The 17,528-nt window shown below is 41.3% G+C and overlaps 2 protein-coding genes across 2 annotated transcripts in view; one reads left to right on the forward strand and one right to left on the reverse strand.

Moving 5' to 3' along the window:
• The window catches only part of sema3gb (sema domain, immunoglobulin domain (Ig), short basic domain, secreted, (semaphorin) 3Gb), a gene marked incomplete at both ends in the record, with an annotated part of 37,098 nt that extends 28,804 nt beyond the window's left edge, over positions 1–8,294 (forward strand). Inside the window, 11 exons of the mRNA XM_083656940.1 lie at positions 1,232–1,377; positions 1,505–1,619; positions 1,753–1,822; positions 1,917–2,061; positions 3,573–3,795; positions 5,194–5,282; positions 5,384–5,425; positions 5,608–5,765; positions 7,050–7,117; positions 7,385–7,509; positions 7,902–8,294. Coding sequence (XP_083513066.1) covers positions 1,232–1,377; positions 1,505–1,619; positions 1,753–1,822; positions 1,917–2,061; positions 3,573–3,795; positions 5,194–5,282; positions 5,384–5,425; positions 5,608–5,765; positions 7,050–7,117; positions 7,385–7,509; positions 7,902–8,294 — 1,574 coding nt within the window. The remainder of the gene's footprint in view (positions 1–1,231; positions 1,378–1,504; positions 1,620–1,752; positions 1,823–1,916; positions 2,062–3,572; positions 3,796–5,193; positions 5,283–5,383; positions 5,426–5,607; positions 5,766–7,049; positions 7,118–7,384; positions 7,510–7,901) is intronic.
• A 6,276-nt stretch (positions 8,295–14,570) lies between these two features.
• Positions 14,571–16,993, reverse strand: trappc6b (trafficking protein particle complex subunit 6B). Its single transcript, XM_083656806.1, has 6 exons — positions 16,723–16,993; positions 16,527–16,594; positions 15,967–16,084; positions 15,439–15,522; positions 15,159–15,252; positions 14,571–15,076 (listed from the first exon to the last, which is right to left on the reverse strand). The coding sequence occupies exons 1-6, from the start codon at positions 16,801–16,803 to the stop codon at positions 15,045–15,047; spliced, it is 477 nt and encodes a 158-aa protein (XP_083512932.1). The 5' UTR covers positions 16,804–16,993; the 3' UTR covers positions 14,571–15,044.
• Between the last annotated feature and the right edge of the window lie 535 nt (positions 16,994–17,528).

Here is a 17,528-nt window from a genome sequence, read left to right on the forward strand (position 1 = left end):
CACACACACACACACACGCACGCACGCACCCACGCACGCACGCACACACACACACACACACGCACACGCACACACACTCACACTCACACACACACACACACACACACACACACACACCGCTCCTCCTTGTTCTCTCTGTCATTGTATGTTTCTTTATCTTGTATAGAGAGGCAAAGTGACCGCCTACTTCCTGCTTCAGCACTGTACCAGAGATTTTCATCCGCCATTTATTTTCCCATAGACATTTCGTAAAATGCTTATAAAAATAGTTTTACTGGTTCAAACCAAACGGTACAGATATATTTAGAAACAGGAGAGATCGCATAACATTTCACTGGGACCAAAATGTAAAAAGAATGCGGGTTTATCGGTGTTGTTTTTTTAAGTTTTGGTCATTACATTACATTACATTACATCATTTGGCAGACGCTTTTATCCAAAGCGACTTACAATATCACATTTTTGTCAGCAATAGAGCAATCAACTATGCAACACAGTCTATGACAACTACAACTTTTGAAGGAACAGTGGTACAAGTTTAGTTTAGGTTAGTAGGTTTTTTTTTTTTTTTTTTTTTTAAGAGAGAAAGAAGTTAGTTCAAGAAGGGCCCAGATGGAGCCTGAAAAGGTGTGTCTTTAGTCTTTTCCAAAAGATCGGCAGTGATTCGGCCGTCCTGACCGAAGGTGGAAGCTCGTTCCACCATTGAGGTGCCAGGGACGAGAAGAGTCGCGAACGGGATGAGCGACTTTTGAGCCCCCGTAGTGAAGGAGGGGCGAGGCGTCCTGCACTGGTGGAGGAGCGGAGGGAACGGTGAGAGATTTGGAGCCTGACCATAGATTGTAAGTACAGAGGAGCTGTCTGGTGTACTGCCCTGTAGGCCAGTACCAGTGTTTTGAATTGAATGCGTGCCGTGATGGGAAGCCAGTGAAGGTCCCGGAAGAGGGTAGTGACATGAGAGAATTTGGGTTGATTGAATACCAGACGGGCTGCAGCGTTCTGAATGAGCTGAAGTGGTCGGATGGCTGCAGCAGGTCAGAGTGAAATGGTCTATGGTCTCTCCCGATTATAGCGTTTGCTGAACCGTTTTGGTTCGACGAAGTACAATTATTTTATAAGCATTTTACGAAATGTCTATGGGAAAATAAATGGTGGATGAGAATCTCTGGTACAGTGCTGAAGCAGGAAGTGACGCTCCCACTTTGCCTCTCTATGCTCTCTCTCTTCTGTCCAGAGCCGGTGTTTGTGAAGATCCAGAAGATCCCGGACAGTTCGCAGAAGAACGACGACAAGCTGTACTTCTTCTTCCGAGAGAAGAGCCTGGACGCAGCGGGGGGGAGCACTCCCATCGTGTTGACCAGGGTGGGCCGAGTCTGCCTGGTGAGAAGGTCTCACTGAACACTCCATAGAGAATGGAGCTCTGCAAATGACAGCAGTGATGGAGTATCAAGTGAGGAGGACCAAGCTGCAGTGTTGAATAAACCTCTGTGACATTGTTGTCCACCAGAACGATGACGGCGGACAAAGGTCGTTGGTCAACAAATGGACGACCTTCTTGAAGGCTCGCTTGGTGTGCTCAGTGATCGGGAGCGATGGGGTCGAAACACATTTTGATGAACTGAGTAAGTCCCAAACGATGTCTACAAAACTGAAAATTCATTCGACTATTTACATCTCAATTAGGGGGGATCAGATGGCTGTATTTTTACGTAAAAAAAAATGTTTTTTTTTCATTATTATTTTTTTTATCTACAGGGGATGTTTTCATTCAGCCAACACAAGATGAGCGCAATCCAGTCGTCTATGCCGTTTTCTCCACTGCCGGGTAAATAGAAATGTCAGTTCTAAAATATTTTACCCTCTATTACTGTGTCTTTCCTTGTGACAATCAGTCTGAAGCATTCTTCTTTCTGCCGTAGGTCTGTGTTCAAAGGCTCAGCGGTCTGTGTCTACTCCATGGCTGACATTCGAAACGTCTTTAACGGCCCCTTCTCCCACAAGCACGGACACAACTATCAGTGGACGCCCTACACCGGCAGGATCCCGTACCCTCGCCCAGGAACGGTTAGCACACCTACAGTTACAATCTTTGAGTTGTGTTTCACCTGTCGCCGACCAACCACATCTGGTTGTAGTGTGGGTGTAGGTCCATGGAGTAATGTTAGAGCCTACCAGTAGTTGGGCAAGTTACTTTCAAGATGTAATATACGACATATTACTAGTTACTGTCATTTGAAAGTAATAAGTTTCAGGTCCATGGAGTAATGTTAGAGCCTACCAGTAGTTGGGCAAGTTACTTTCAAGATGTAATATACGACATATTACTAGTTACTGTCATTTGAAAGTAATAAGTTACTTTACAAGATTACTGTCTGTGTGGAGTAACTCATTACTTATTATACACTACTTTTGCATTACTTTCACCAAAATAACTGCAGTAGCGGAATGACATCGCCGCCCCGGGACCATCCCGAAAAATAATTGAAACCGTCTTGAAGTCAGTGTAAACCGTCCAAAATGATAAATGTTATCCTTTTCCTTTGTTATTGTCATCTATAGTGATTATTTGCATAAAAACACAATTTGATTAGGAAATGATTGTATGTTTATTTAAACATGTGCTTTGATTTGAAAAGAAATTACTCAATTTGTAACTTGTGTTAGTTGACAGAGTAACTGGTATAATATTTCTGAAATCATATTGGTAATAAGTTATATTACTAAGTTACTGCTAAAAGTAATATATTACATGTAATATGTTACTCTTGTAATGAGTTACCCCCAACACTGGAGGCTACTACAAGTAACAGTGAATAGTCTAAATTTACAGTTAACTTGAATAGACAGTTTGTTTTGGGTCTGTTAGCTACATGTAGCTAAGCAGCCAATAAGTTTATAATAATGACTGCAATCGATATTTATACAGTGATAGAAACTACTGCTCTTGGTTCAAAGAGGTACGTTTCTCCACGAATACAGTGAAACTCCCATAAGAGAAGGGGTCAAACACGGCATAGAATGAAAAAAATCACACAAAAGTCAAGTCTTTTGTAGAAGCACTCCAAGGGACATAAGACCCATAAACCAGGAAGTTCACACGGCCAAAAATCTCATCGACAGTTTAAACTCACCGAGAGAGAGCAGCTCTATAAACCATTAGTTTAAATTTTCCAAGAGAGACCTGCTCTTTCAGCTTCATATCGTTTTATATCAGTTTCCATGACAACGGCGGAAAATACATAAAGTCACTTTTGCTCGATTCAGTTGTGACCTTGGGCACAGAGGACAGACACAAATCCTGGTATAAACGGTCATTCCCACCAGGTTTTTTGGAGATATAAAAGCACAAATTGAGAGGAAACAGATCCAGAAAGGAATACGAGCGGAACGGACAGGGCAGCCCAGGGGAATCTATTTCGATTTGAAAACCAAGTAATTTTACAGCAGCGGAATGTTTCTTCAACAGGTTTGATAGATCATTGAAAGAAATGACGGGGGGTGGGGGGGGAAAGCAGTAAAATGCTGTCTGCATGTTTTGTCGCTTTGTGTAAATCCTCGTCGTTGTGCTTGAACAGTGTCCAGGAGGAACGTTCACGCCAGGCCTCCACTCCACCAAGGAGTTCTCGGACGAGGCGGTGAACTTTGTGAGGGCCCACCCCCTGATGTACCACCCCGTTTACCCCATACACAAACGCCCCCTGGTGCTGTCCACCGGCCTGGACTACCGCTTCACCTCCATCGTGGTGGACCAGGTGGACGCCGTGGACGGCAGATACGAGGTGCTCTTCCTGGGCACAGGTCAGTCGCTGGCTTCATGACGCAACCATTAAAGGAACAGCTCACCCTAAAATCCAAAATACATATTTTTCCTCTCACCTGTACTACTATTTATCCATTTTTATCGTTTTGGGATAGCTGCCTGAGTTTTGGAGATATCGGCCCCAGAGATGTCTGCCTTCTCTTCAATACAAGGGAACTGGATGGCACTCGGATTGTGGTGCTCGAAGCACCAAAAAAATACATTTGAAAAACTCAACAGCATTGTCTCTTTCCAGAAATCATGACCCGGGTACTCAATATAATGCACAGACTTTGTTGTGAGTAGTTTCATGTAGGAACTATTTTCTTTTGCAGTCTCATGTAGGAACTAGCTAGCAGCTAGCGGGTGTAGTTCGGTCAAAAGAAAATAGTCCCTCCATGAAACTGCTCATAACAAGGTCTGTGGATTATCTTGAGTAACGGGGTCATGATTTCTGGAAAGAGACATTGCTGTTGAGTTTATCAAATGTATTTCTTTGGCACTTTGAGCACCACAAGCCGAGTGCCATCCAGTTCCATTGTGTTGGAGAGAAGGCAGAAACTCTGTGGCCGATATCTCAAAAACTCAGGCAACACTAACACAAAACAATATAGATGGATAAATAGCACTACGGGTGAGAGGGAAAATATGTATTTTGGATTTTAGGGTGAGCTGTGCCTTTAAAAGGGATCTGAGTACTGGCGAGTGATTTGGAATACACAAACATGGCCATTCTTCATCTAAGGCATGCACACAGGGAAGAGCAGATATACACACTCTAGGCACGCTGAATGAAATCTGAATCAGGTTTGTTAAAGATTGTTAAAATCCACACACTGTTACCTAGCCTGGTAAAAACCATCCTGATCATGTGACCTCACATTCTGTTGCGCTCCACGTATCAGTCTAGGCTTCTATTCTCCCGCATCGATTTCCTGAAATGACAACGCAACCAGGCCAATCAGGGACTGCGTCTTAGTCGATGACGTAACCAGTCCAATTAGGGTCGCCACTGGCAAAACAGTAATGCCGTCTCCTGAAGCAACGAACGGTAACGTTAACGTTCGTAGCGTAAACCCAGCCATAAGTGCAGTTATTGCAGAAATAGACTCCACAACAACAATAAAATAAGAACAAAGAGTACTATGCACCAGCGGAGGTTCTCGGCGGAAGACGTTTTCGCCGTTCGTCCGACTGGATTTGGATTTGGATGGAGCCAACACTGATTGGCTGAAGGAGTTGTCTGTCAAGGCAAGTACTCCCGCCCACTGAAATGGCTGTGGGGGCCTGGAAGTCCAGACTGATCCATCGAACGAATCGAATCGAATGTGAGGTCATGTGATCAAGATGGTACTGTAACTCTGAAGCCGAGATGACAGAAAACGCCTCCATTTCAGATCGTGGGACAGTCCAGAAGGTCATAGTGCTTCCTAAAGACACCAGCAGCACAGAGCAGCTCGTCCTGGAAGAGGTGGAAGTCTTCAAGGTAATGATGTCAAGATTTCCATCTACTTTGTTTGACTGTTTCAAATCCGAGAAGACAATCTCCTCAACCATTTCATTTTCCTCATTGTGGTGTTCTTGCAGACTCCAGTTCCTATCAAAACTATGAAGATATCGTCCAAAAGGGTAAGCCTTTAGAATACCTTGATAGATGTCATTATTGTAGCTGCTACAATAATCAATAATGCTACAATGGAGCATTATTGAGTGATCAGTCCCTGAACTCATGATCAGATGAATGACACAGTTTTGTTGATATAGAATTATTGGATGCTAATATGATCTGTTGCCTTTGTTGTGGCCTGCAGCAACAGCTGTATGTGACTTCAGACAGAGGCCTCACACAGGTCTCCCTGCATAGATGTGCAGTCTATGGCAAAGCCTGTTCAGACTGCTGCCTGGCCAGAGACCCTTACTGCGCCTGGGACGGCGAGAACTGTGCCCCCTTCGCCCCCTCTACAAAGAGGTGAGAGGTCAAACCCTGGACAGCCTGCTCCTAACAATGGCTGTGTTACGGTCTTTTCAGACCAAGGTCGGAATGAAAAAAACGAAACAAAATCTTTGAATATATAATAACGTTGATGCATTTTTATGTTCAAACCTTTCAAACCAAGAGCGTCAAAGAATAATCGCGCTCCATGCATTCCACCAAAAGTAAAAATTCCGCAACGTTGTGACAGACAGCAGTGGCTGAGCAGCAGCGGTGATGTGGTTAGTGAAACTGGAGGAGGCAGATAGCAGCAGGTCGGGGGAATGGTAACCAGGGGCTCCGGGGGAACCTGCTCGCCTCCGCCTTGCCAAGCCAGCTGTGGTGCACCATGGCCGGGTGCCGCAGCACGTCGCTCAGAGCAGGGCCCAGAGGCAGCCGCAGCCTCTCTCCTCCGCATGACCGGACAGCTCTTCCCCTCTTTCTGCAAACTGTGCTGCAGAAAGCATTCGCCGAGCATTTGAGTGGGATAATGGAGCTAGTATAGCATTTTATAACTGAAGAGTGAAACACGTGGTGTAATTTCATTCATACTCAAGACTACATTATTGATTTCCCTCTGATCAAGTTTGTACTAATAGGTGCAACTTGCATCCTATGTCTAGGGTACGCACAGACAGATTAATATTGGCATCTTCTTATCAGCATCCGGAATCTAAATCTAAACGGCTCCAGAAAAGGAGGGAGAGAGAGAGAGAGAGAGAGAGAGAGAGAGAGAGAGAGAGCGAGAGAGAGAGAAAGAAAGAGAAAGAGAGAGAGAGATGTTTACATATCTCTGTAAACAGGCTAACATTATAGTTTATATTATTGTTATTATTGTTACTATTATAGTTTTGTGCTAACCTTTCGGTTATAAATTGTGTTACTTTTTGTTGCACACTTGCTTTGGCAAAGTAAACCTATGTTCTCCATGCCAATAAAGCCTTTTGAATTTGAATTTGAGAGAGAGAGAGAGAGAGAGAGAGAGAGAGAGAGAGAGAGAGAGAGAGAGAGAGAGAGAGAGAGAGAGACCTGAAATACGGAAGTCTCCGTTTGGGTGTGGATAGGCTCATAAAGACATATGGGTTTCTTCTTTCTTTTTATTGACATGTGATTTATTGGTATGAATTAATTACTCACATCTTTAAGCAGTCATTCAACATTCTATACACTTGAGGGTTTTAATGACTGTTTTTACTGGATGTGCCCACAACACACAATATAATTTCACAATATTCTATGAGACTTGAGAGTAGACTGTAACTTGTTTGGTCTTCATTTCAGGCGGAGTAGAAGACAGGATATCAAACACGGAGACCCGATGCGTCAGTGTCGAGGTTTCAATGCTAAAGGTAGGACTAGACAACCGATTCACAAATGTGATGACTTCCTGGTGTTTCTGCCCAGTCTGGGTTACGTTTTTGCTGGGGCCTCATTTCTAGAAAGTGTACTGTCATTATTTGTTCTTACTTGGCGGTGCAGGCAGGAAATCACAATAAAGTAGTCATTTATAAAACCTCAACTTGATGTAGATTATACCATAATTAAAGATGAAATGAGGTTCCTGGCGTCTTGACTGTGACCAACCACCGGTGTCCCTCTGGTGTGTCCGCCTGTAGAGAAGCGTCTGGGCCAGACGGTGCAGTTTGGGGTGGAGGGCAGCAGTGTTTTCCTGGAGTGCCAGCCCAGATCTCCACAAGCATCCATCAAGTGGCTGTTTCAGAAGGACGGCAGGAGGAAAGTGGTGAGGAGAGCGAGTCCAAGTGACTGCATCTTACTTTGGTTGATGGCATCAGAATGACCTCCTCGTGGTCCTATTGTAATCAATGGTGTTTCATAAAGGAACAAGGGGAATGGTACCATCCATTTACGTCATCATCATTGATCATTAACTATCCGGTGTGCACAACATTGTCAGACTAAACTCGGGCTGACACCCCAAAAACCTACAATCCGCTACAGAAAAATGTATATTGTTTGTTTATTAACTGGCCCCTGGCCTTCTATCATTTCACGAAAGTGGCCCCCGGGCAAAGCAAGTTGAGTATCCATGGTCTTTAATGTTGGGAAGGTGAAAATATGAAACACCTTACAATATACATCATTTAAATACAATATTATATTCCCCCGGTCAAGCTCACCCGGGACCAGGAGGTGCTGAAGACGGGCCACGGGATCCTGCTGAAGTGGCTGACCCAGGCGGACGCCGGGCTGTACCACTGCCTGGCCACCGAGAACAACTTCAAGCACACGGTGGCCCGGGTGGCGCTGCGCATCCTGGACAGGGAGATCGTGGAGGCCCTCACCGCGCCCGACGACGACGCGCCGCCCGACGGCGAGGCGGACCAGAGCCAGCAGCAGCCCCCTCCGCCCCCGCCCCCGCCGCACACGCTGCCCCCGCACGTCTCCTCCCAGCCGGAGATCCGCCTCATCACGCAGTACTGCCAGTCCTACTGGCAACAGCTGCACCCCGACCTCACGATCAAACGCACCAGCCGGCGGCACGCCGAGGACCGGGACGACCACTAAAAGACGCGCCCCCCGCCCGCGCGTCTGCCGTGTTCACTCGCTCTGAAACGTCACGCGCTTTCAGACCACAGTTTGGTCCAGGACCTTACGGGAGAAATCCACCATGAGATCCACCGTTAGATATCATCAGTTTGTGATGTTCAGTATATTCTAGGAGTTATTTTATGATGACGTCTTGTAATTTTTTTTCTTTTTTGGTGTTGCCACTTTCCCTCAAGCTGCCTCCTGTACCGTCTACTTCAGTCAGTGATTTCCTACACTTCCCAGAATGCCTTTCAACAACAAGGTTTTCAATTTAGCTGTTTACAGTACATGTAGGTGATAGGTCGCTATCACTGTTGTCTTTCTAGTGAGTGGAGAGAGAACGGTGCTGCGCTCGGTTTGTTCCAGTTACAAAAAAAACAAACATTGAAGAGGACATTGTATTTGACCGGCGGCAGATCCACGAACATGCAAAGCTGTGCTGCTTTGCATTGTGGTCTGTTGAGTTGTTGTTGTCAGTGGAGAAAGTGGTCTCTCTGCCTCTTCTACGATGGGTTTCTCCCTGTGTGACTGTCAACCTCCATTGTAGCTGCTGGAAAGTATCTCAACGTGATGTCAACGCTGTCTACATTTGGCCAGTTACAGTATAAGACGGATTCATCACCAAACGACAACATCGGGCCCAGAAAGAGTTAAGTTTTGCTTATATTCCCGAAAATTTTAAACAAGGAAAATAATGTCCACATATAATTAGGATTCCTGGAAATTTGAGGTCAACAGCACGTACTGTACATGTCAACTCAGGAGTGAAAATGTACAACAGATCAGAGGAAAGGTAAAAAAAAAAAAAAAAAAAAAAAATTGCTCACTTTTTGCATGTGAAACTCCACGGTTACTTTATTTTCCACCCCAGTCACATGAAATTTCATTAATTTCCATGAATCAAGAAATTGATGAAATCTATACAGTGTACTAAAGACATGACCGCTTTTATTGCATTGCCTTGACTGAGAGTACATTTTTAAAAGGACCATTTAGTATAATAGTTTCTTAGCCTTTTCTTAAAGCAGCCATTAACCCAGTTATTTGATCGTTCAAATGCATTTTGGGTGAACTATTTAGACGTTCAGTACAACATAATCTGTAATGATGGCACTAAAAGCATCTCAACAAACAAACAAATCTTTCTGTGGAGAGCAAAAAAGGATATTCTTGCATTATAATTGTTCAATAAGATAACGGTTCATGAAAACAAGATGTATTCAGTAAAAAAAATACTTTTCAAAAGGTTTGATATTTTTTTCACTGATGCTACAGTCATGGATTTGTATTTATTTGCCGACTCCACTGACTTGCCAATGCCTTACAAGTGAGAAATGCAAGAGTTAATATTACAAACTTACGATAAACACAGTAAATATTCTATTTTAACCATGTATAATATTTGTGAATCTTTCCCAAAGATAATGTTTGTGTTTTTTGTCCTAATTTATAATAAAGTATAGTCATTTTTAGATCAACAGTCTTGTATCAGACAAAAATTTAGGACCAAACACGATTCCATTCTCCAGCTAATGTATTGGTGATTTGTAAAGGAGCATGCAAATACAAAAGGTTTTAAATGTTGCAGTGAAATAAGCGATGAACACCCGGAAGTGGTTAGCTTAGGTGTTTCCTGTAATGTCACATTGACGTTGCAGGACAAGTCTTTGCTGCAGCTCAGTGCATCTTTTAGTCCAATAGGAGCGCATCATTGGCAGATGTTGCGCCCTACCCCTAATGCTGTACTCAGTAATGTGTTTGGCTGTGGCCCGGGAAAAGAGGTGTACATTTCCTGTGACACGCACAAGGTAGTATTTATATCCCAGTATCTTTTTATTTTATTTACACAAATGTGATGTGAACATTGCCGCTTGGTTGTCTTTAGTGTTAGTGGTATCTTTGTTAGGTTACAAGCATGCTTAAATGTTAAGGAAGCTATTTATGACACTGCTGAATAATATTTAGTTACTGAAGCCATCTGAACACGGCACTTGTCGAAGTAAGGCACCTTTTTTAAGACAGTTTTTTTTGGGGGGGGGGGGGGGGTATTTCCAAATCTGTATACTTGATGTCAGATACATTGTTGTGGCTCGTGGATCTCTACGACATCTGGACTGTCAGCAGCCCACTGCTCTCTCGCCAGCAGATGGATTTATTTTGAGACTGTACATATTTCTGTCATTTTAGCAGCCCTCTGGTGGTGGGGATGTCAAGGCTGGGCTGTGCAGGGAAGGGGATTGTCTGTATTGTGTAGTAAAGGACAGTAATGGACTACTAGAGCCTCTAGTGGTCGCCGATGGAAGTGATAGAAAGAAAATGCTGGTGTACAAATCATGAAACAAAAACACTATCCCATATAGCATTTCTTTTTTAAGACAACGCTGATACAATGGAGGAAGATGTGAACGCAGCATTTTAAACTGTACAATCAATCTAGAACTTGCGACCTCTACTGGCCATCTCTGTGGAATACAGTACTAGTAGTATTTGTTGACCACAATACTATAATATAGTATTATGCTGGGTAATAGTGTGCCCTGTGTGACTACTGACTGAATTTTGGGGTCAAAAATTAACATGGCATGGAGCACAGAGTTATTCTTTAGTTTTCCGCCTATATAATACTAGAGCCTGACCGATACTGGATTTTTGAGGCCAATGCCGATATTGGGGAGTAAAAAAATTCCGATATCGATATATCGGCCGATATTCTTACATTATTATTATTATATTACACGATTTTTTTGCAATGATCCCTCAAATATCAAACACTTGACAAAGATATGAGTTGACATGAATTGAAAGAAATATGTAATGTAGGCAGGATATTTTACAGCTTATCAATAAACTTTATTGTCCAAAATGACATCAATGCAATGAAACCGTAAACTTAACTGGGAATTTAATAATTATAAATAACTAGAAATACAAAAACACAAGAAATAGAACAAATAGTTAAGAAAAAATATCAAATATACACAACATGCTGTCTATAACTTAAAAAATACCAAATAAAAAAATATCTGACATATTGGCCAACATATCGGCCGATACCCGATATATCGGCCAATATCGGCCGATAATACAGTCGGGCTCTATATAATACCACCCCCCCCCCCCCCCCCCCTTCTCAGTTTTCACATCTAGTTTTCAATATGCAAAGCTTGTAAGAGTTCTGAGCAATGCTATTATAGCTTTCTATTTCAGTTTTAGTTTTTTTTTAAAGGGATGTCAACCCAGTTGAAAATGTAAATGTTCTTGTTTAGTCTACTACTCTTGATTACCATACTCATCCACCAAGATTTGAGCGTTCCCAACATTCAATAACTGTAATTAAATTGAGCTTTTGGCTGTTGCATTTTCAATAGACCATGTTTGACCATGCAACATTTTCTTGCAAGAAAAACTGTCTAAAGTCAGAGCTATTTTTATTACGGTTATAATTCTGGTCTTCTTCTCTCTTGTTGCTGACATGTAGAATGCACACAAAATCCATCAGCTAAGTCCTCTCTTATATCCTGAGCTTAGCTTACTACATGTATCTAAATAGTTATATGTATTTTGATTTCTTTAGTGTACAGTCAGTCCACTGTTTCCCTTTTATACAGTATTTTATTGTGCACCCGTTACTTTAATTTACATTCATTAATTTACATTCATTTGTTAACTGTCCTTTGCTCCAAGAGATACTAAAAAGAAAACCATTCATTGATCAGTGTTTTTCTAACAGCTGCCTAGATACTGATAGTTTGCTTGTGCTAGTTAGCCTGCTGTAGGCACTGTCTGGCCTACACTGCCCCTCCACTCTGCTATTACTGTATCTGTTATCAGTGTTTACAAACAGAGAAAGAGACTGTCTCATTTGGCTGATCCAGAAATCAACTGATCAGCTCTTCTCAGCGTAGAAATGACTTCAGATTCCCACAGTCCCCCCCTCATTCCCCCCCCTTTTTTTTTTTACACCCAACAGTGACTAAAAATTAATAATAATAATAATAATTAGAAGTTGCATTTTATTTGGCTATCCCTTTTGCATTTTGCAAGTTTGCAACAGGTAGCCTATTGTGTTATACATAACTCATCATTAATAATAATAAAAAAAAACTGTTTATTTTCAATTAGCATTGAGCAAATATAGCCACAAATTATTTGCCCCACATGCATTCTAGACAAGATACTTGGAGTGTCACCCCTGCCATAATTTGCCCTTTGGAGAATGGTTTGACAGAAGTGTATTGGATCCCCCCCTTGTGGGTCAATTTGACAGCTGACCTTGTGGACATGGTCACTGTAAAATAGGAAAAGTATTTGTGGTTATCATTGCTGTACTATTTTTCTTTTGGTTTATTTGTATCAATGTAAAATAATATAATTGATAGTTTAGTTTTGTGTATTTTGGACACAAGCAGTCTGCCTTTGTGTGGATTTCTTGCTTCACGAGGAGGAACACTGTTGCATTCATGTAATGTTACCTTGTACCATACAGGATAACGGTATTCTTATTATTAGGAACTTCAACAAGGAACAAATACAATGATCTGATGCTAAGATAAGCCTTTTGCTGGATGCACTTAACTTATTTGACAGCTGGTTTTATTTCCTATGCAATATGTGATTTTGAGCCCACAATTAGGAGTATCAGATTTAGCGTTTAAGAGTTTTGCTCTTTGAAACTACGTTGTGAAAACAGAGTCCAGGATGGTGGTTATTTTCTTCCATCCCCATTTTGAGAGAAACTAGTTTTCAATTCGGGGTATTGCCTCTCACCATTTATCCATATATTTGAAGGGAAAATTAACCTCAAATCAGCCTGAATTAATTTACGAGCCACATCATCAAACATTGAATCTGAACGTATTGTTAGATTTTGTGCATGTGGCAGCCACAAATGTAACTGATATTTGGGTTTATCGCCCCCTCTATTATTGTCCAGTTTAGACACATAAACTAATTGCAGCACATTGAATAATTAATTTACATAAATTACTGACACCAACAATCTTCTAATAAGCTTTTTTTTAATTTCAATATTTTTATGGAGGGTCGGAAATTTCTAGTTGAGCTACATTACATTGTTGTCTACTTTCTTTGTATTCATAGAGTTGCTGTGTTTATGTAGCGTATGTCATTATGCTTGTTCATAATAAATATTTTATTACTAAGATACTAACTGAAATGATTGTCCACATTTCATAAAAAGTTGTAGGCTATTTTACCTGAGGCCACAGAATAATGCAGAAAGCCTTTTTCAACCTGCAGATTGACAGGCGACCTGTGGATCATGACTGTTTTCCTGTGAAAACTGAGGGGCAACAAGTCCATCCATAAGGGCAGGTAGTCACCACTGATAATGAACCAAACACATTCGCATAGGTTTACACTCAAGTCCCATTTGACTCATGAGATTTTCTCATATTAACTGGAGCCATCATATCGCCACATGATGGCGCTGTTGATCAGAACATTGTACCCAGCCCTCAACCTCTCCTTTCTTCCATCATTCCTCAAATATCACACAACAGTTGTAACACTAACCTACATGATTCAATATTACATTTATATTCAAATTCGTTTTTTTGTTTGAACCTAAGATGCACTGTGAACTGTGTGGACAAAATCAAAACAAGAAAAAGATTGAAACTGAATATTTAATAAAGGCAAAACAGAGAGAAATGTAGTAAATAAAATCCTGAAATAAAAAAAACATAATTTAGTGATTGAAAGCAGGATCTTAAAACATAATTACTGATTGAAAGCAGGATCTTTAATAAAGGCTCAGTGCAAATCTTGAAACGTCATCATGTGAGAAAGGGGAAAACATGTTTACATCATATCAGTAGCTTGAGGTCCACTTCAGTTACAGATACCAAAGAGTGGGACTTGACGCGGGCTTAAGGAGAAGGTTCAGTACTGTCAGATGCGATGTCTAATCAAGCCTCCTTTCAACACATTCCATGTTTCACACTTTTTGTTAGTGAGAGATTTGCCTCAGATGTCTGTTAGCAATCACAACACAGCGCGTAAGTCATACCATTTAATTCCATAAGCTGTAGCTATAATAAAAACATCAGTGGGTATGACATAATCATCAGTGATATAGAACAGTATGACAGCTGATGTCATAGTAGCATGAGCTGTAATTTGTCTATGTATGATGATGTAATAGCAGTGTGCATTGTGACTGGTCTACGTACGATATCGTTGTAGCACCCCCCCCCGCCCCCTCCTGCCCCACCAAGATTCAGTCCAGACCCCTGAAAAGTGTGCAAATTTTGGAGGCGATCGGTGCAACGTCGCGCCTTAATTAATGAATTATCATTTTGGGGGAACTTTTTCCTTTCAGGGACCTGTATTTGATTTTGAGAGAAATGGTCACTCCCAAATGACTTGCACTAGCAAGTACTAACAGAAGGCTAAATTCTCTAAAACAAAAACTCTACTACTAGTCATCAATACTGTACGCTTGTAAAAAAAAATACTGAACCTTCCCTAAGTTGGAATGTTGGATGCGAGGAGCCCAGAGTGTTAATTTGACATTGAAAACTACTGCGTTGATTCAATCAGCCTGTCTAAAGTGCAGGATAACACAGCACCCACTCACAAACACCTGCAATAAAACAAAGTCTGCAATAGGGTGACATTTTCATGCATAATTAACGACAAAGATGCAAACATGTTTACAGGACAGGGAGTGAGGAGGAGTGAACATGGCCTCTTCTGGAGACGCTACATTTTCTGGATCATCACCTGGAATTTACCTGCAGAGAAATTAGGAACAGAGAGTGAACAAAGCTTTCATGACTTCATACTGCATGGATGGCATTTAGAGAGCTTCCTTACAGGCAGGCATGACGGACACCTCGGCTGTGACGATACTCTTCACCCCCAGGTTGGAGAGGCCTCCTCTCACCAGGCCACATGTGAAGGCCAGATACTGCAGAGAAACAAACTATTTATCAGCTAGAGTTATCTTATCAAGGGAGGTGACCTGTAATACAGTATATTTGGTAACATATATATATATATATATATATATATATATATATATATATATACACACCGGTATACATGTGTATATATATATATATATATATATATGAGGAAAATCAAGGTAAAGCACCTTTGGGGCATGTTCCAAATACTGCTTCCCAGATGAAAGTTGACTCAGTAAGCGGAACTTGTTGTCCTGTAGGACGTAGATGCCCTGCAACACATGGCACCGGCATCAGCACTTACATCCATTACATTTACACAGCAGGTCGAGTCGAGAGAAAACAATCATAATAAACTGTAACCTGTAGTACTGTATGGCTTCTTTTTTTAGAGTTGTTCCAAGTTTACATTATGATTTACACAATGAAAGAACCAAAACTGTAGTTATGGATTTGCTGACTGGTAGACTAACTTGTGGGATGTTTGGGGTTTTGCACTCAAATTAAATTAGTTATATTAATCGCACACGGCAAGAACTTCTGAAACAAAGTATATTCATGTGTCCAGACAGAGAAGAGTTGAGAAGTCAGATCCAATGCCTCTGAACCAATCTGTTTCTTCATGCTAAACAGAGGAAGTTACCGCCAATCAAATCCAACGAAGAAGAACAGAGGAAGTTGCATGCCCCACGGCCCAGTGGACAGGATGGTGTTACCTGGTGATTGGTCCGGAGGTTGTCGATTTGCTTCTTGAATACACAGGTCCAAAAGTCTTTGCAGATGAATTTCATGATGTCCAGCTCATCTTTGAACCGTGCTGTGTCTTTTGTGAACCTAATATGACAAGATAAACTGTTTAAACATAGGCTATATATGCTAAACACACACATGATCAGGTCTAGACCTATAATGACTTATATTTGATTATCTTTATATAATACAAGTCAATTACCAATACCTGAATTCTCTCTTATGAAGACACACCAAACCCCATTCAACAAACATGCACACCACGTCTTAGAACCACATTATACACCTCCAAGAAATCTGTCTTCTGAATTCGACATGATACCCGGAAAAAGGTCCTCCTAAGTTCTTCTAGAGACATTTTGCTTCGCCGACAAGTAAGGATACAATGAATTACGATATTTGTGAATGCATTTTTGCAGTGTTATTTTTTGATGGGAATGCCTTTCCTCAAACTCATTAAGCTCATATTATATGGGTTGAATTACGGCAGTTTGAACAGGAACGATGTTGACTTGAAGCTCGTTACCTCTCAATTAGCCCTTGACCGACCCTGAAGCCCATGTTTTCCAGTTTGGTGATGTTTCTTCCATTCTCCTGTGGAAGATGTGAACCCCGGTTAACGTTATATTAACTGCAAACTTTACAGTTTACAGTGTAAAGCGACCAGTAAACTATAAACGCAGAACTGATGACCAAATTCGGGTTAGCATTGGATTTCTTACCGTCTCTCCGTTTTCAGCAGACTTGTAAATGTACTGTATTACTTCATTATGTAAAAACTGGAAAAGCGCTTCGTCTGCCATTCTTCCTTCCTTCTTGGTGTAGAGACAAACAGAATACGAGTGCTGCTGTGTTAGGAGATGATGATATCTTGGTCAGTTAAACTGGACATGACATCGACAGTTAGACAGATTCTTTCTTTCACTATTCCACACTATTCCTAATCGTTTAATCGCGTTTTACACGTTTTACAACCTCCTTGCCTGAGGCGAATGAAAAATAAACATTGAATCTGTCAGACGGGGTCCTTTTCGGATCGACCATAGTGGTGCCTGATCCAAAATAAATTTGAGAGAATCATTTATATCACAAATTTAACTAAATATACTTTAATTTAATGAATTAAGACGCGAAGAACTAGCCAGATGTTTCTAGTTCAAATAAGGACAGATATAGCAACGATATTACATAAATATCAGGTGGGCGAAATTATCTCCCTCCTAGTTTTGTCAAAGACATGAAAGAACAAGAAGTGAAGATAACTAATGCCTCTTCCGGTTCCAACAGAAAATGTTGAAAATACATTGAACATACTGTGATCATCACTGTGGCAAAAACTGTTGTCAATTCAATGTAATACAATAACGGACAGTCTATTTACCAAGACAAGTTAATATTTTTTAGCAGGTTAGCAGGTGGTATCTGACATTGTTACACTGCGCATGTGCAAAACGGAAAGGACAGAATTTCTCTCTTCAACATTCCTCTTTGATTGTAAAAACTCAGGCGGGAAGTTAAAATTCCTCCA

The sequence above is a fragment of the Poromitra crassiceps genome (assembly GCF_964638095.1).
Source record: "Poromitra crassiceps genome assembly, chromosome: 20".
Classification (NCBI taxonomy): Eukaryota; Metazoa; Chordata; class Actinopteri; order Beryciformes; family Melamphaidae; genus Poromitra; species Poromitra crassiceps.